Genomic DNA, 20,000 nt, shown 5'->3' with positions numbered 1-20,000 from the left:
CTGCGTAGGTGACTCTTCCTCAGCACTTTGTGTCAAACTTTTTATACTTTGCTTTCTCCGGGTTTGTGAGTCGCCCACTACTTACCCATCTAACTATTCCAGGACTCCACATTACGAGTTACCACCAGTTTCCAGTCCAGCAGTTTACAAGTGAAAGCACCAGCTGGTACTTATCCATTTTTTTTTCTTTGCTAGATGTTTCTGGAATACATTAAAGGATTAATTTCTCAGTTCGTTGCGTTCATGTCTTTTCGGGATTTAGTGTGTGGTGGACTAATGGTAGAGAGTGAGAGAGTGTCCTGCTGCATCTGCTTCACGCTTCACGTCTTGCCTCCACCTCCACTACAGCCATAATCCATAAGTTATAAAGATGTTTCCTTCGCTTTCGGTTTTTCATATTCACGAACGGCACCACTTCTTCACCACTCCTTCTTCCGTCGTGTTTCCTTAAAGCGACGCCATGTAATCCTGTTGCGGTTGCGAAATCAGTCAATCAGTTCATTAATCCATCACTCATTTAATTAACGAATCAGTTCATTAATCCATCCATAAATCAGTCAATCTTCCCTTCAAACATTGCAGTTATTTTTCTGTTCAAGTAAATATGAGTAAACACACTGACTGCTTGGCTTTCTCGCAGACTGAATGCTTCCAATGTTTTCTTAATTAAAATAATCCCTCTGTCCTGCTTCACTGGCAATAATTTTCTCCACGTTGCAATAAATAACACCAAGATAGCAGCGTGTTTTTTTTTTTTTATTTTTCTTTATCCCTTTGTTTTCGCATTGTCTCATTTCCTCTATTTCCTCTCCACTTCCTTCTGCACAATCCTTACTTATTGCTCCTCTGTTCTTATGTTCTTTAATTCCTGCATGTCATTCGTTGCTCAACAATTTTACGTGCAACAATCTTTATTGACGTAATTCCTCTATTTATTTTATGGAAGCCATTTCTCACTTTCTCAGTTTCCCTTCTCTCATCTTTTTTTTCTCCCATTCATCAGTCTTCTTCAACATTTTTTTTTTTTTCACCTTTTCCTCCTCAACCTGCTGCTTTATTTGCTTATTTATATTCTGTTCCTTCACAATGTTCTACCACGTTCTCTCTCCGTAGTGTTCTTATAAACTTTTTTTTCCATCCCAACGTGCCTTTTTTTTCACTATTAGTTTTATACTCTTTCCTCTTCCTATCATTGTAAGTTCATAAGTTCCATAGGTTCACAGTTCCACATCTTTCTTTACTAGCCAAATCTGCTTGCCTTCTTTTGACATTCATCATCTTTTCCTGCCTTTTCAACTTTGACTTAATTTATTTATTTATACATTTTTATTTTTTCAACGTTCATTGGGTAGATGCTTTCGCTGCTTCTCAGTTTCTCTAATATTCTTATAGTCTCTTATTATCTTCAGGTATTTTATCTCTTTAAGTTTTCTTTGCTGCTCTTCTCAAATCACACGCTTTAATTCATCAATAGTCCTTAATCCTCTTCCATACATAAGTCTTTGATGGACTAGAGGACACAGGTCATCTTAACCCTTGGACTTTATTCTTATTCCATTTTTTATATTCTAATATATATATATATATATATATATATATATATATATATATATATATATATATATATATATATATATATATATATATATATATATATATGTATGTATATTTATTTATTTATTTATTTATTTGTTTTATTTTTTCAATCTTACGTTTGGTTTTCCTAGTTCATCAGGGCTAAGGCTCTTACCGAAGGACTTTGGATCTAGTAGCATTTGGGAACCGTTAACCCGAGTGGATGCCCTTCCTAACCTCGAATCGTGGCCAGCAAGAGGACGTGCGCAAGAGGACGCCTCGACCCCGAAAGCAGCGCGGTGCCACAGTACCAAGTGTGCATCTTTAATTCCATGAATCGTGAGGAAAATCACATCAAAAGTAATCTTTTGGAATTCTTAAGATCTTGCCGAGTCGCTTGATCAGCAGGCGCTGGTCAAAGCTTCAGACACGTTCACCTGAGCATCAAAGGAGTTAAAGCCTCCATTATTTGGGCAGCTGATTACTTACGCTACGATTCCGCGCCTCAGAGTTTGCGCCATGTTTGATTTTGCCACCCCCACCACCATCATGCAGCCACAGGTGTGCACCTGCAAGTTTTAACTGCTTTGAATTTTCCATTCTCGTGTGTAACGTTCTCCCCCGCCTCAGATTTGCTTGGAACTTCAGATTTTCGGCTCTTTCGATTTGATGACATTCGCAGCACTGACATGACAGACACCTGCCATTAAAGGATTCTGGCATTTATGACATTGTCGCTTCCACCGTCCACACAGCCTCTGTGGGTTGCCGACACTTTGGTTTTGACGTGTAGGTTCCATGATGCAACAGGTTCACTTCTACAAGTACTGGAAACTTTTGGTTGCATCATCTGGTGGCTCTCACCATCACAACATAATAACTTTGGTGACCTCCATGCCGCAGCTCCACGGCTTTTCTTTTTTTTTTTTACACTTTTCATTTCATCCTCTTCACGATAACTAATACAAAGTACTTGTGCTAGTGAGGTTACAGTACATTTCTATTTCATCATCCGATTCCCTAACGTTACAAGGACACGCATGAGTTTCATTTTTTTATTTAATTTTATTTATAATTTTATTATTTTTTTTTATTGTTTCACAACCTTCAGCGACCAATGAACCGCAGGTCCAGGACGGCGGCTTGTGATACTTGGTCTTCTGAGCCTCAGAGTCCCTTTTGCATGTCTGCTACTGCCTGTTTTTTTTTTTTTTTTTTTTTTTTTCACTGTTGATTTGGTCACTACACATGTTGCTGACGCGGCAGATACGTGAGTGTGTGTTTGTGGAGTTTTTGATCTCGTGACCTGCAAAGCCGAGGTGTTGGGCGTCTTTGCTTGTGGGCGTCTGACATTTGATTTTTTCCAGAGTTGGCATCTCTAAGGCCACAGGTCCGCGAGTGGTGTGTGGAGGGAGAGTGAGGGCGCCAAGGATTTGGTGTGTTGCACTCCTCGCCAGCCTTGGGTTGGGCGCCTCATAAAGCTGCAGGACCCGTCACGCCGCGTTGGCTGCCGCTAGGAGGAGCCTCGTGGCCCACCTTCACGGCCCGCCCACTAGAGAGCCTCGCCCGCACCGCCACCTCCTGCCTCAGCCAAGTGTGAAATGTGACGCTTCGGGCAATATTGACGTCGTGTTGTCGGCATTTCTCATACTTCCAGCCTGTCATGGCGCCGCCCGCACGGGAGCGGATAAACGAACGATCTCTGTGATTTACCAGCGAGTTCAGGAGAGGAGGCAAAGACGCTGGAGAGTGTGGAAGTGATGGCCTTATTATCCTGCAGTGTACCCTGGCGAAGGCGAGCTGAAGGAGGCGTCGAAGGTGTTCTCATTACCGAGTGTTGCCATCGTGTTCACCTCACGTCCACGCATAATTGATGGCCTGAATTTGCTGCCGTGTTACAAGAAGTAATTAATGGCGATGAGTCAATTAACGCACTTTTAACGCTATTATTTTTTTACACCCTGTCTTTTCTGCGCGCTAATAAATTAAATTGCAATTCCACGCCAGTAATTTATCAGTTGAGCATAAAAATAAGTAATCTAAAGGCCAAACGCATATTATCACTGCTGATACTACCACCATCACAACCACCACCACCACCACCACCACCACTACTACTACTACTACTACTACTACTACGACAGGGAATGAAATAAGATACAAGGTTATGCCAACTATTTTTTTTATTAGTATTGTTAGTATCATCGTCAAATAAGGGAAAGAGAAGCTGGAGGAAAGAAGGAGGAACGCCACGGACAGAAGACCAAAGCAGCAACGTGTTGAGCTGACCGTCTGCAGGAGGAGGAGACCACGAGATATTAGTGTGTTGTGGGACAGGTGTTGTGGTGGCAGGCGTGTGGTGGAAGTAGAAGTGCTATGGAGACAGATATGTTTTGGGACTGTGTTGTGGGGCCAGGTGTGTGTGGGGACAGATGTGTTGTGGGGACAGGTGTGTTGTTATGGGGACAGATGCGTTGTGGGACGAAGTGTGTTGTGCGGAGAGGCGTGTTGTGATGACAGGTGTGTTATGGAACAGTATTATGGGGACAGTCTTGTTATGGTGGCAGGTATGGTGTGGTGGTAGGTTTGTTGTGGGGCCATATGTGTGGTGGAACAGGTGTGTTGTGGAGACAGGCGAGTTTAGTAAAACCCACATAACACACCATGCGATCCCCAACTAATTTTTTATATACTCCGTACATGCAAAGATACTAATACTGCCAACATTATCCATATAAATATACATAATCATTATCATAATTAATAATATTGTCATCATTATTACCATTACCATCATTATCACCGCCATCAGATGCCTAAACACACACACACACACACACACACACACACACACACACACACACACACACACACACACACACACACACACACACACACACCTGCCTCATCAGTGACATCAAGGGGTTGAAAATCAAACTAATTACAGGTACACACCCACCTGCCCACTCTGAGTTCTGACACGGAGAGGGGAGCCTGGTGCTGAAGGAGAGAGAGAGAGAGAGAGAGAGAGAGAGAGAGAGAGAGAGAGAGAGAGAGAGAGAGAGAGAGAGAGAGAGAGAGAGAGAGAGAGAGAGAGAGAGAGAGAGAGAGAGAGAGAGAGAGAGAGAGAGAGAGAGAGAGAGAGAGAGAGAGAGAGACTAAATTAACACCAGTCCCTTAAATCCAACTACAGGGGGAGGCGGTGACGGAGATGGCAGAAGAAGCGGCGGTAATGGTGCCGGCGGCGGTGGCGGGGGTAACGGCAGCGGTGGTGGAGGAGGAGGAGGAGGTGGTGGTGGTGGTAGTGGTGGTGGTGGTGGTGGTAGTGGTGGTTGTGGTGATTAAAAGGCACGTAGGTAGGTCAAAAGGCCGTGATCTCTTTTCACCTTTAAGCAACCATAAGAGAGAGAGAGAGAGAGAGAGAGAGAGAGAGAGAGAGAGAGAGAGAGAGAGAGAGAGAGAGAGAGAGAGAGAGAGAGAGAGAGAGAGAGAGAGAGAGAGAGAGAGGGGCAGTATCAAGGAAGACATGTTTTAATTAATCCTAATACTCTCTGGTGCTGGTGGAGAGAGAGAGAGAGAGAGAGAGAGAGAGAGAGAGAGAGAGAGAGAGAGAGAGAGAGAGAGAGAGAGAGAGAGAGAGAGAGAGAACACACACACACACACACACACACACACACACACAATACCACCACCACCATCACGAACATCATCAGGTCACAACACAACCTTGGTATATTTCCCAGGTGCAGTACAGGTATTACAGGTGACATCACTACCTATTGATTAGCTCCGCGGGGCATGGAGGAGGAGGAGGAGGAGGAGGAGGAGGAGGAAGAGGAGGAGGAGGAGGAGGAGGAGGAGGAAGAGGAGGAAGAGAAAGTTTTGTTGCGAGTTAGTAGATCATGGGGGTGAAGGAAGGTGGGGAGGGTGGGGAAGTGGAGTTGAGAAACAAGTGAGGCAGGGAGGGGAGGTGAGGGGAGGGAGATCAGTGGGTGGACAGTGATTATTCCCAGAAATCCAACCTTGTGTTACACGTGGCAGGAAATGGAACGAGAATGTATCGAGCAAAGAACGACTCCGTGCCAACTAATTACATACATAAATAGGATCACGTACACTGGTTATAACACACACACACACACACACACACACACACACACACACACACACACACACACACACACACACACACACACACCATGGAACGGATCAAGAATGTGCAGATCAAAATCCTCTACGGAAATATGACTTTTCCTAGAAACACTAAATTCAAAGAGTCTTCACCTGGAAAAAAAAAAAAAGAAACAGAAAACCTAAATTACTTCTCCTGGGCATCATTACCCTCACCTAAGTATCGTTATGGTGGGGGCTGGGAAAGAGGGAGTGGAGGAGTGGTGGCAGGGAAGGGAGAGAGGAAGTGAGGGGGAAGGGAGAGAGGAGTGAGGGGAAAGGAGGAAGTGTTAAGGAGGAAGGACGGGTTGAGGAAGTCGTGGTGGGATGGAGGAGGAGGGAAAAGGAGACGTGAGGGAGGGATGGGTATAGGGGGCTTGAGGAGAGGACACGTGGAGGGAAGGTGTGGGAGAGGTGTAGGAGAGGTCAGGGAGAGGGAAAGCGGATGTAGTATGAAAATAAATATATGTAAATAAGAGACAACGTGGCGATGCATACATGTTAACGTATAAGTACACACACACACACACACACATACACACACACACACACACACACACACACACACACACACATACACACACACACATACGACTTAAGCACACACATAACATACGTTCATATGTACATACGCATATTTATGGTGACGAAGTAACGTTGTGTGTGAACTGCAACACACACACGAGAGAGAGAGAGAGAGAGAGAGAGAGAGAGAGAGAGAGAGAGAGAGAGAGAGAGAGAGAGAGAGAGAGAGAGAGAGAGAGAGAGAGAGAGAGAGAGAGAGAAAGCAGAAAATAAAATGATGGTGACTAAAAATATATATAAATCCAAACCGAGCCGAACCGAACCGGGCAGCAGGGAGATGCTACAAAACCATAATTCTCTCAAAAAATATGGATCTATAAACATCGATCCCAAATGTTTATTCTGCTAAAATTCCCTCGCTCGCCCGTTGTGTTTATGGACGCGTTAGGCCTAAAATATTTCCCCACACGGGTTGACGCACCATTACGGCGGGCCGCACCACCGCCACCGCGACAACTATTTAGCCACAATCATCACGCCATCTCATCACTCTGCGCCGCCGTTCACGCACGCTGATTATTGCCGACCCTCATCCCCCGCTCCCTGTCCTCGCCCCCGCCGTCGTCAACAGCCGTGCCTCCAACGCCATCATCAGCGCCGCCGCTCCACCACCAGTCCGCCACGGTGGTCCTCATTAGGGCACACCATCCACCGCTCCCACCGCCTCTATGATGAGCTAGGCCACCACCACCACCACCACCACCGTCACCACCATCACTGCCGCTGCTTCTTTCACTGCTTTCAGCACACTACCATAGCTATCAACACAACTGCCACCACTGCTCGACACCACCATCACTTTCACTACCACCAACACTTGGCGCTGCACTCCATCACCACCAGTGCCACTTAGTGTCTTACTCCTGCAATCTCCCTCTGGCTTCGCAGCCACACAGTTCCCGTTACTCACCTGAACAGCAGTAAACAGAAGATAGCACAGCATAGGCAGCAGCAGCAGCAGCATAGGCAGCAGCAGCAGCAGCAGTATTAATAATAGTGACAGCCGGCCGGACGGTCTCACACCACCGTCTCGGCGGCCTTGATCAGCTGGTCCACAGGGTAGTGCAGGGAGGCCCAGCTGCCCCGACGCTGGATTGACCCGGCGCTCCTCAGCTCCCCGACCGACGCTCCGTGTCCAAGGGAGTGCCTGGAGCCCCTGTGAAGCTGGGCACGTCCAGACAGCTGAACTCGCACCCCCGCACGGCCTGGAGCCTCGCGGTGGCCGTGCGGGTAAAACTCGGCGTAGCTGTCTTCCCTGAGGCGTACCCCGGAGCCGCCAAACACGTCCCTGGAGCTGTACAGCGGCCTGGGGTATGGTACGAACTCTCCTGATCCGCGGTCTGACCCAGACAAGTCGAGCACCTCCCTAGATCCAAAGTGCCCCCTGGGGGGCTGAGGCAACGCGTCTCTGGGGGCGCGGCGTGGCAAGGTGCCTGGGTAGCCCTTCAGCTCTCTCAGCAGGTAGCTTCCTTTCGCCCCGTGGTAGGCTACTCCAAGGCCATCTTCCTGCTCCTCCATCTCCCCGGGGGTAAAGCTGAATCTTACCCCTGCCGCCCTCCTCCTCCTCCTCCTTTCTTCCGCGGCTTCTTCCTCCTCGACCAGTGTGTGTCTTCTCCTCCTGATCCTCTCTTCCGGACTGGCCTTTCCGAGGTAATCTTCTTCTTCCTCCTCCCCGTTCAGCAGGAAGGACTGTGTGGAGGTACACGGTGAATTGAGAGAGAGAGAGAGAGAGAGAGAGAGAGAGAGAGAGAGAGAGAGAGAGAGAGAGAGAGAGAGAGAGAGAGAATTTGTATGCCTTAAAATTTAATCAAGTATTCCTGAATTAATGCTTCAATTTAGTACAGTGCTAATGATCTGGAAATTACATAGGCAATAATATCCTTAATCATATGTTTCACTAATTACGAAATAGAAATGACGCTGCCAGACACACGACGTGAAAATAACTCACTCATGTTGATGACTGTCGTGACGACAGCACAGGCTGACCCGCTGTGCTTCCCTCACGCTCCCTTCACGTACATGCTCCACTTTAGTTCCATTCACATCCCATTCATACCCACGTTCATTCAGCATACACGCCACCAACACAGGCCATCTCAACCAACCTTCCTAAGGCTGCCAACACCGAGGTCCGCCACCGCACTCATGGGCCGCTGTGCCCCGCCCCGTCCCCCCGCGCCTCTTCTGCAGGGGCCTCCAGACGGTGGGGAAGGCCGGTAAGTGATCACTGCAGTCCTCCTACTACTGTTGCTACTACTGCTGCCACCACCACCGCTGCTCAAGCCGCGCCCCACCGCTGCCGGGGACTGAGAGGGGGAGGAGGTGCTGTCCCTGGACTTCATGCCGTCCGTGGGAGTGGAGGTGCCCACGCTGCACACTGTTTTCAGACTACTAGTGAGGGAGGAGCTACTGTCGCCGCCCATCGCTCTGCTGCTCTCCGCCGGGGAGGAATTGCCGCCGCTGCACACCGTCTTCTGGCTGAGGGTCGGGGTGGAGGTGCTGCATGCCCCGCTGTTCCGCTGGCTGTCACAGGGGGACGACTCAGCACCGCCGCTCCCGCTCCCCCCGGCTGTTGTGTCTCCCAGCGAAGAGTTTTCGTTCAAGGTCGGGAGTCTCCCTGTGGATCCACCGGCCGAGGCCTCCACTGCTTTGTCTGGGGAGGCAACATTAGGGAACTGTGAGACAGAGATAAAGAGAGAGAGTCTAAAGAGGATAGTTAGAAAAGAAGAAAACATAATTATACAACACAGGCATAAGAAGCAAGAAAATAAATAATCTCTCTCTCTCTCTCTCTCTCTCTCTCTCTCTCTCTCTCTCTCTCTCTCTCTCTCTCTCTCTCTCTCTCTCTCTCTTATCGGTAAAACAAGTACAGCACACGACCTACGACACCTTTTCCGGAGACTTTTATAAATTATATGGGAGAGAGAGAGAGAGAGAGAGAGAGAGAGAGAGAGAGAGAGAGAGAGAGAGAGAGAGAGAGAGAGAGAGAGAGAGAGGTATATAAAGAAGAGAAAGTAACTACCATTCTCCCAAACCAATTAGCGGGTAAATTAAAATATATAGAGAGTCGGAACTTTATAGCAAGGTCTGCCTTACCCCCGAACTTGTAATTAAGTTACATTAGAGAACAAAATTACAGACCGACGACACACACACACACACACACACACACACACACACACACACACACACACACACACACACACACACACCGTGAAAGTAAGGTTGTATACATTTTCCCGGGTGAGAACCAATAAAAATGCTCGCTTGTGCATAATCCAGGCAGCACCGAGGCCTCTGACTGGCAGACACGAGAGCCAATCAAGATGTTATAAAGTAAACACAGCAGCGCCTCGGTTACCTGAATAATAGAAAACGGGCTGCGATTGCCAAGTGTGAGTAATAGAAAAGAATGTTATGAAAGGTAAATAAACGGGGTACCATAATTAGAACTAAGACTGGTGAAGAATTGATGAAATATTCTCAATAAGCCTCAGTATACGAGCCACATCCAACTCCAGGAATGCTTGAATCTGGAAAACCTGGAAAAACATTGAGGCGCCGTGATGCATCGACGGCAGGTGCTGGGAATGAAGCGCAAAACACCGAGACAAAAATAAAACCTTGTAAACATAATGAAAGGTGGTTCTGGTAGCGTTTACACTGCTGCTGGTGCTCCTCCTCTTCCTCCTTCTCCTTCTCCCCTTGCTCCTCCTCCTCCTGCTCCTACTGCTGCTCCTCCTCCTCCTCTTCCTCCTCCTGCTGCTCCTCCTCCTACACCTCCTCCTCCTCCTCCTCCTCCTCCTACTACTACTACTACTACTACTACTACTACTACTATTACCACCACTATTATACAACAACAGCAACAACAACAATAACTATTACTACTACTATTACTACTACTACTACTACTACTACTACTACTACTACTACTACTACTACTACTACTACTACTACTACTACTATTACTACTACTGCTGCTGCTGCTGCTGCTGCTGCTACTACTACTACTACTACTACTACCACCAGTAAAACACAAAAACGTACAAAACTTACAATACTCACAAAATATATTATTCTAAAACTAGAAGGAAAAAGACGTACAAAAACAAAAATAAATGTTAGATTACACACACACACACACACACACACACAGAGAGAGAGAGAGAGAGAGAGAGAGAGAGAGAGAGAGAGAGAGAGAGAGAGAGAGAGAGAGAGAGAGAGAGAGAGAGAGAGAGAGAGAGAGAGAGAGAGAGAGAGACAAAGAGAAAGACAAATAAACAAATACACAAAACCACAAACCATGCCAACCAACCAACCAACCAACAAACAAACAAACAAAAGCAAAACACCGCCAGCTGATAAACACACAAATACAACTACTATGCAATATCGGGTCTCGCCTCAGAATAAAAAAAAAAAGTAAAAGAAAATAGAGAAACACAGGTTGGTGCGTCTGATTATAAGCTATTTTTCTTAACAGCTTCCCGATGATTACTTCAGCGCCACGGTAGTTCTGAAATTAATGCAATAAATTGTCCAGTAATTGTTTGAGGAGGAGCAGGAGGAGCAAGAGGAGGAGGAGGAGGAGGAGGAGGAGGAGGAGGAAGAGGAGGAGGTGCAGGAAGAGGAAGAGAAGGAGGAAAAGAAAACGATGGTGAAAGAGAAGAACATTATGGCAATGAAGATAAAGAGACGAAAGGAAATGAAGATGGAGAAGACAGAGTAATACGAAGAAGAAGAAGAAGAAGAAGAAGAAGAAGAAGAAGAAGAAGAAGAAGAAGAAGACGCCGACTTGCCATTAAAAAAGCAGCACAAAAAAAACGAGAAAAAAATAATAAATTCACCAAAAAATTAAGAAGAGCAAACAGGAAAAAAAAAGAAATAATAACAAAAAGAACGAAAAGAGGAGCATGAACTGAAAAAAAAGAAAATACAAAAAACTAAACAAAGCAGAATAACACCAACATTTCCTCAAACAGCTTAATCGCGTTGGTTATTATCACAAAACGACACAGGCAAGGCAAAAACCTCTCTCTCTCTCTCTCTCTCTCTCTCTCTCTCTCTCTCTCTCTCTCTCTCTCTCTCTCTCTCTCTCTCTCTCTCTCTCTCTTGTGTTTTTGTCCATGTCGGTTTTCGTGACGGGAGTACGCACGTGAATAGATCTGATAACAGCCATTGTCTCCTTTTAATTCTGAGGTGCTGCGAAGGTTAAGGAAAAGGAAACTGTTTATTCTTATTTATCTTTCCCCTTTTTTTCCCCATTACTTATTTTCCTCTGTTTTCTTTCTTGTAATTTTCTCATTCTCAGCTTCTTATCGACGAGTCAATACCTTCATTTTTGCTTTTTCCTCTTTCTTCTTTTTTTATATATATTTTTTTTATGTCCATTCCCTACTTTTATATCCATCCATTCTTTCTTAACTTTCTTATTCCCAACTTCTTACTTACGACATTATCCATTCTTTTCGTCTCCTTCCCTTTCTTTTCATTCCTTTTTTTTCCCCCTCATTTTCCTTCCATTTCTTAATTTCATCCATCTCTCTCATTTTGTTGTAGTTGTTATTTTCTTTTCTTAAACTCTTTATCTACAACTTTATTCCTTACGACATTCTTGACATTTTTTCTCCTTTCTTTTTTATAGCTATTTTTTTATCCTCAAGGTTCTTTTTCTTGAAGACTTTGCTCCTGAGACGTTACGGTTTTTTCCTCGATGACTTTTATATCACCAATTTTTCCTCCGCTTGTTCCCTGCGAAGCTTCCTCGTGCAAATAGTTTCTTTCCGCGACATTGCTTTTCTTTATTCTCTTCCTCCTGTTCCTTTCATTCCTTATTTTTCTCGTCCTCTTCCTCGCACGTCTATTCTTTCGTCTGCCTCCTCTTTCTTATCCTCGTTACCCTCCTACGTCTTCTCACACTTCTATTTCTCTTCGTTCTTCTCTTGTTCTAGTCTTCATCTTTGCTATTCTGAGTCCCCTGCTTTAGATTAGATGGCGCCGTTAATCATAAACAGAACACTACGGCCAGCAGGTTTACGGCTATTTGTTCTTCCTAATTGTGCCTCCTCCTCCTCCTCCTCCTCCTCCTCCTCCTCTACAGTTCATCTAGTTTCAGGAGAGGAGCCCCTGACCTGCTGCCTCTGTTGTGAACCATGCAAGGAAAGACGCGAGATGATGGGACAAAGACTAGGCGGTGAATAATAAACAGATAATTGAAAAGAAAATGAATCGATGAATAAATGTGTGAATGCGTGAATGAGTAAGTGAATGAGTGAATGATTGAATGAATGATAGTGAAACAGAAAGCGAGAAAATAAAAAATGGATGAATGGAATAATGACTGAATGACTAATAAGTATCTACATGGAATCGTTTGCTTAGACTGGCTTGGTGAATGATGAACGGAGGAGAATGAACGATTTTGGTGGATTTTCCTTAAAGTGGACTAGATGCTAAAAATTTATCCTTAAAAAAAAAAATTAAGACGAGACCACCACCACCACCACTACCAACAGCAACAACACCAACACTAACAACAACAACAAACATCCTAATTAGTCAATAATAACGACCAATCAATCTTTCCTCTCACTAGCCAATTCTCCTCTTATCCTACCTCCTCCTCCTCCTCCTCCTCGCCCCGCCTGCCGCCTAGTCCGTAGCGGGGCAGGTAGCGGACAGGCCGGAGAAGCAGATTAGAGGCAGAGCGGTAAGCCGGAGCGGGTCGGTAATAACTTAATGTGGTAATTACCTGCCGTGCCGCCTAATTAAGCTGGGCAGGTAGGGCGGCTTGGCCATGAAGCTATTTTTACGGTAGTCGACCTCAATACTGGCTTAGCGTATTGATGATGATGATGATGATGATGATGATGTTAATAATGATGATGATGATGATGATGATGATGGTGATTAATTAAATATAGTGGTGGTGGTGGTGGTGGTGGTGGTGGTAGTGGAGATGATGATGATGATGATGATGATGATGATGATGATGATGAACAGCCTCGTAAATGCCATCAAGTCATCTGCTGTTAGTTCTTCCTTTGCATCCTTCCCTCCCCTCCTGCATCCCCCCTCTCTCTCTCTCTCTCTCTCTCTCTCTCTCTCTCTCTCTCTTACACCTTCAACTCTCCCCTTCAACTCTCCCTACTTACCCCCCTTCCAGCTTCCCTCCCTCCCTCTCTCCCTTTCTTCCTCTTTATTCGAAAACACCTTTAATTTCTCTTCGTACACACCTGTCCGTTCCTTTTAAATCTAATTATCCTTTCCATTATACACCTGGCAGACTTTGTTTATCCTCCCCCCTCTCTCTCTCTCTCTCTCTCTCTCTCTCTCTCTCTCTCTCTCTCTCTCTCTCTCTCTCTCTCTCTCTCTCTCTCCCTTTTCTCTAGGAAACTGAAAGCCAGAAATGTAACAGTGAGAGACACAAAGTAATATTAACTGGCAGAAGGAAAGGCAGACCTGGCAAAAGGAAGGAACGGAGAAGGAGAAAGAAAATGAGGGAAAGTTGGAAGTAAAAATGAAAGGCAACGAATAAGAGTGTAAGAAAGCTGACAGATGACGGAAGGAAAACGAGGATGTATAGAAGGAGAAGCAAACAAGGAAGGAGGAAAGGAAGGAAGGAAGGATGAGAGGAAAGATGAAAGAAAAAGGGGGCAAAGAAGAAAGTGGAAAACACACTAGAATTAAAGTAATAGGGAAAGTAATGAAAAGCCGAATGTAAAAGAAGGAGGAAGGAAGAAAAGAAGGAAGGATGAAAAAGAGTAAAAAAAAGATCGGAAATGGTAAAAAACACACTGAAAATATAATAAGGAAAGTAATGAAAAGCTAAATGAAAGAGAAGGAGAAAAGAAGGAAGGGATGAAGGAAGGATGAAAGAAAAGTGGTAAAGAAGGAAGGAAATAAAAAAAAACACACTAAAATGAAATAATAATGAAAGTAATAAAAATTCAGGTGGAAGAGAAGGAAGAAGGAAAAAAAAAGAAAGGAAGAAAGGTGGAAAGAAATGGAGTAAGGAAGAAAGGAAGTGCAAAGAAAACACAATAAAAAATACAAAAAAATTAAGGAAAGTAATGAAAAAAGCAGGAGAAAAAGAAAGAAGCAGAAAGGAAAGGCGAAACGAAAAAAGAAGGAAGGAAAAAGAAGGAATGAAGGAAGGAAGGAAAAAAACTAGAACACACAACTGAAATAAAGAAGTAAATGTAAAAGAACAAATAAACGATATGATGAAAAGAACACGAAGGGAAGGAAAACGAAAATAAGAAAGAAAAATTGCGAAAGAAAGGAAGGTAGGAAGGAAGGAAGGAAAGAAAGAAGGAGTGAAGGAAAGGTGACCAATACCCATCAAGACACAACAACGCGAACAAGTGAATGACCGCGAAGGAAAGACAGGCACAACATAAAGTGAAGGAGGCTGGAATAAAGGAAGCAGACAAAGGAGAAAATAAACGAAGAAAAGAAGAGAGAAGCGAAGAAAAGAGGGGAAGGGGGAAGGAAGATCAGGAATGAACGAAGAAGAAAGAGAGAAAAAAGGTAGATATAGAGGAAGGAAGAAAGGAAGGAAGGAAGGAAGGAAGGAAGGAAGGAAGGAAGGAGGGAGGAAAGGAAGGAAGGAGGGAAGGAAGAAAGGAAGGAAGGAAAGGATAAAACCCAGAAAGGAATTAAAGAAAATGGAAGGAAGGGAGGAAGGACAGAAGGGAAGAAGGAAGGCAGGAAGGAAAGAAGGAAAGAAGAAAGGAAGGACGGGAGAAAAGAAGGAAGAAAAGATAAAACCCAGAAATGGATGGAGGAAGGAAGAAAGGAAGAAAATGGAAAGGAAGGAACGAATGAATGAATGAATGAATGAATGAAGGAAGGAAGAAAAATAGAAAGAAAGGAAGGATGAAGAAAGAAAGGAAGGAAAAAGGAAGGAAGGAAAAATGAAGGTCTAAAAATGAACAAAGAAAGGAAGGAAGGAAGGAAGGAAACAAAGGAAGGAAAGAAGGAAGGAAGGAAAAAGGAAGGAAGGAAAAATGAAGTCCAAAAATGAACAAAGAAAGGAAGGAAGGAAGGAAAGGGGGAAGGAGGGAAGAAAGAAAGGAAGGAAGAGAGGAAGGAATTAAGGAAGGAAGGAAGGAAGGAAGGAAGGAAGGAAGGAAGGAGAGAGGAAGATAAGACCAATAAGCCTCAAAGGAATACAGTAGCAGCAGCGGAGGCGAGAGAGAGAGAGAGAGAGAGAGAGAGAGAGAGAGAGAGAGAGAGAGAGAGAGAGAGAGAGAGAGGATGTGAGCAAGTGACTGAGAAGTTAACAGCGGAGGCAACAGTAGTGGGAAATGGAGGCGAGGACAAGACGCCGGGAAGCAGAGACATCACCACCATCACCACCACCACCACCGCCACCACCACCACCAGCAGAACCAGACACACAAACCAAGCAGGAGCAGACATGACAACAGGTGGCTGCTGGACAAACACACTGAGACACAACTCGAGGACAACATCTGCCAAGTTACTGTGAGGGACCGTAGCGAGGGAGGGACAAAATAAGTACTGGGCAGGACTATGATAGCGGACTGGTCGGCGAGAGGAGCAGTGGAAGGAGGTAAGGTGTGGACCAGCCAGCTCTAAGGGAGGACTGCGAGCGATGTAAGTGAGGATAGGACGCACGCAACGCCTCCTCCGTGCACGCGAGGGGTGGCAGTGTGCGAGGGCCGCCGTGGGTTTAACGAGGCGGGTGACGAAGGAGCCGGTGAGGAAAACGGGGCAGGAAACGACGCTTATAAAGGGACACGTGTTTGGAACGAGGCATGGTGTGTGTGTGTGTGTGTGTGTACTCCAGTCCTCCTCCTCCTCCTTCTCCTCCTCCTCCTACTACTACTACTACTACTAATACTACTACTACTGTTTCTGCTGCTGCTGCTACTGCTGCTGCTACTACTTCTACTGTTGTCCTTGCTGCTGCTCTTACCACCACCACCACCACCACCATCACCACTATCATCACCACCATCACTATCACCACCACCATCACGACTTCTCCTCCTGCTGGTACTACTAATGCTACTACTCCTGCTGCTGCTGTTGCTACTGATACTACTGACGATATATTTCTGTTGTTATTACTTGAAAAAGAAAAGAACAAGGTCTAATAGAAATACAAAAGCACCTTGATCTCTCTCTCTCTCTCTCTCTCTCTCTCTCTCTCTCTCTCTCTCTCTCTCTCTCTCTCTCTCTCTCTCTCTCTCTGTGTGTGTGTGTGTGTGTGTGTGTGTGTGTGTGTGTGTGTGTCATAGCAACTTTCCCGGGAACCACTTGGGTGAATTGAAAGGAACAAACACCACTGTATTCAGCGTATTCTTGGATTTTCAAACACCAGAAGAGATTGGAGCGTGTTCCAGAAAACTAAGACCGGTTGACGGCGTCTGGCATTCTCTGTGGGGTTGCTTTGAACAGAAAACGTTCTTCCTCTCACTTCCATTTGGCGCAGCGCCGCCAAGCACGCCTGCAGCCCTCCATCATCAACAAAATAGCAATTCTCACCATGAAGATAAATAGTAAGTGATATATATTGTATACCACAAGGTGCAGCGGGGGAACACACATTCAGAAAATAGTGGTAAAAATAAATCTACAAGGCGAATTAAAGGATTTAACAGAGAGTATAAATAACGAAGGAGAGTAAATATTTCACTACTGACGTTACTTTAGACTAATTATTCTCGTAGATAAGCGACTTAAGGCAATAAATTTTGTGTTACTCTACACGCAATTTTATTGCTGAAGACAATGGAGGGTTTACGTTCTCCGTGACAAGGCGAGTTATGTGTAGCGTCCAAAAATACATATTCAAAAAGAGGAGATAAGGGAAAGGAAAATATTAGAAAAATCTTTTGAAATTCCGTTTTTGTAAATTTTGTTTTGTAGCCCTTGGCCGGGTTCCTCCTTGCATAAAAATATGAGAAAAGACAAGACAAGGGAATAAGTTTTATATGTGAAATGATCTTGAAAGACGTTATTGGATTGTAATGAAAATTTTTAACAGTAAAATGCTTGAAACTGTTCTTGGATACACGACAGTCAAACAAGTGCACCAATAATGCTGGTACTACTGCTATCTCCACAAACAACAACAACAACAACAACAACAAAAATTACTACTTCTACTATTACTATTACTACTACAACTATTATATACTACTGGTGCAACCCCTGTAATTCCTACTATAAAAAAAAATGATAAACGTTAACGACACACACACACACACACACACACACACACACACACACACACACACACACACACAATACACACTAATACTCAGCTAACTCTACGTACAAGACCATCAAACAACAAACACCATCATTAACATCTTCTAAAGCACATAGACAGATAATCTCTTAACTATCTTTCTTCTCATCCTTATTATTTTCTTTTCACTTCCTCTCACTCTCTCTCTCCGTGTGGTGCGGGAGGTTGATTCACGGTTATCCGGGTTTACGACCTCCTGAAGGCGCGTCTTTGAGGGATTCACGCAATAAAACCACATTATCACGATATTAACTTGGAGGAAAAATGAATCAGCACAGGCGTTCAAATGGTTAATCACTTACCTGTTAATAGGTGGTGAGGTGTGTGTGTGTGTGTGTGTGTGTGTGTGTGTGTGTGTGTGTTTGTTTACCTGTATTCCAGAAGTGACGCGGAGACGGTGACCTCTTGGAAAACGACGAACCTAAAGGGGAGAGAGAGAGAGAAAACGGGGTGAGAGAGAGAGAGAGAGAGAGAGAGAGAGAGAGAGAGAGAGAGAGAGAGAGAGAGAGAGAGAGAGGAGAGAGAAACGTGCATATTCAGACACTCCATCATTTCTCTCCCTCCGGTTACTTGCGCTGGATTCCCCTCCCCTTTTCCTCCTTTTCCCTCCTCTCCCTTACCTCTCCTTTCCCTCCATCTTCTTTATCTCTTCTTGTTTTCCTCCTTTCCTCTCTCATGCACCCCTTCTTTTCTCTCCCCTCATTGCTTATTATCCTTCCTCATCTCTCCTTTCTTTTCCTTCCCTCTTCTCTCTTCTGAAACCTTGATTTTCCTCCTATATCTTATCCTCTCCTTCCTTCTTGCTTTACATTCTTCTCTTCCCGCTCTTCTTATTCATTATTCGCTTTACATTTTTCTCTTCCCGCTCCTCTTATTCATTATTCATTCCATCTTTCCTCTTCCTATTTATCCTCTTCATTATTTTCTCTCCTCATCTTCCCTTTCTTCTTTACACCTTTTTATCTTCTCTTTTCCTTCCTCTTCTGTTTCACATCCTCCCATTCACTCTGCATTCCCCATTCCCTCCTCCTCCTCCTCCTCCTTCTTCGTCTTCTCCTTTTCCTTCCCTCCTTTTACCAATCAAGATTAACATGAGGAAGGAGGCGGAGGGAGAGAGGGAGGAAGAGAAGAGAAGAGAAGAGCAGCGAGGAGAGGAGGAGAGGAAAAGGACCCATGATACCTCTCTTCTCTCTCCCAAAGGAAATATTCTCCTCCTTTACCTCCTTTTTCCTTCTTCCTCCTTCCTCTCTTCCTCCTCTTCTTTTCCTCTTTCTTCTCTATCCTTGTACTCTTCCGATTCACTTGACAGGAAGGAAACGAGGAAAATATATTAAAACAGAAAAAATAAATACGAGAGAGAGAGAGAGAGAGAGAGAGAGAGAGAGAGGAGAGAGAGAGAGAGAGGAGAGAGAGAGAGAGAGGAGAGAGAGAGAGAGGTGAGAGAGAGAGAGAGGAGAGAGAGAGAGAGGAGAGAGAGAGAGAGATTTATAACAAAGCGGATATTTTACGACTGGTAGAGTGAAGAGGAGGAGGAAGAGGAGGAGGAGGAGGAAGGAGGAGGAGGAGGAGGAGGAGGAGGAGTGGGAGGAGGAGGAGGAGGGAAGAAACAATGCTCTTTCTCCTTCTCCTCCTCCTCCTCCTTTATCAATCCATCTCCAGAGAATTGAAATGGAAAGTATTGAAATGATTTTAAGTGATTACTATTCTATCATGTCAACCTTCCCTCCCCTCCTTCTCTCTCTCTCTCTCTCTCTCTCTCTCTCTTGAATATTATCCTACCCCCACCCCCATCTTCTAATATTCCCCTTGAACCCTGAGCCTCCAATTCCTTATTCCCCTTATTTCCCCCTCACCCTCCCGCGGCCTGCCCTCACCCTCCCCCGTGCCTCCCCTCCCTGCAGGTCCCAAGGCGGCGCAACGACACCCTCCTGACGGCGTTTAGGGACCGGAATGTAAAGAGGAGCCGTTTTGAGTCCCCTCGCCTATGAATGTTCTGATTATAGTAACATGTTGAGAGAGAGAGAGAGAGAGAGAGAGAGAGAGAGAGAGAGAGAGAGAGAGAGAGAGAGAGAGAGAGAGAGAGAGTACTAGTAACGGTAAGAAGTTATTGTAAAAAGGAAAGCAAAGACAACAGAGCGAAGAAATGAGGAAGAGAGGAAGCAAGGAAGAGGAAGAAGGAGAAAGAAAAAAAATGAGGAGAAGAAGAAGAAGAAGGTGGAGGAGGAAGGCCTGAAGATAAGAAAGCATAAAAAAGAAAAAAAAAGAAAAGAAAAGGGGAGGAAAAAAGAATGAGCAGGGAAAGACCGGAATGAAGGCGGAGGCAAAGAAAACGGGGAGGGAGGGAGGCCGGGCGAAGGAACGGAGGGAGAAAAGAAAA

General features: G+C 45.0%; 1 protein-coding gene across 1 annotated transcript in view; it reads right to left on the bottom strand.

Moving 5' to 3' along the window:
- Positions 1-3,740: 3,740 nt before the first annotated feature.
- Positions 3,741-20,000, bottom strand: part of LOC135104549 (uncharacterized transmembrane protein DDB_G0289901-like) — a 16,929-nt gene continuing 669 nt past the window's right edge. The window contains exons 2-5 of the mRNA XM_064012124.1: positions 17,994-18,044; positions 8,439-8,986; positions 7,241-8,019; positions 3,741-3,867 (exon numbers count right to left, since the gene is read on the bottom strand). Coding sequence (XP_063868194.1) covers positions 7,348-8,019; positions 8,439-8,986; positions 17,994-18,044 — 1,271 coding nt within the window. The 3' untranslated portion in view covers positions 3,741-3,867; positions 7,241-7,347. The remainder of the gene's footprint in view (positions 3,868-7,240; positions 8,020-8,438; positions 8,987-17,993; positions 18,045-20,000) is intronic.

Source organism: Scylla paramamosain, chromosome 10, assembly GCF_035594125.1.
Source record: "Scylla paramamosain isolate STU-SP2022 chromosome 10, ASM3559412v1, whole genome shotgun sequence".
Lineage (NCBI taxonomy): Eukaryota > Metazoa > Arthropoda > Malacostraca > Decapoda > Portunidae > Scylla > Scylla paramamosain.
The sequence above is the reverse complement of the archived record's forward strand: the minus strand, read 5'-3'. Positions and strand labels throughout refer to the sequence as shown.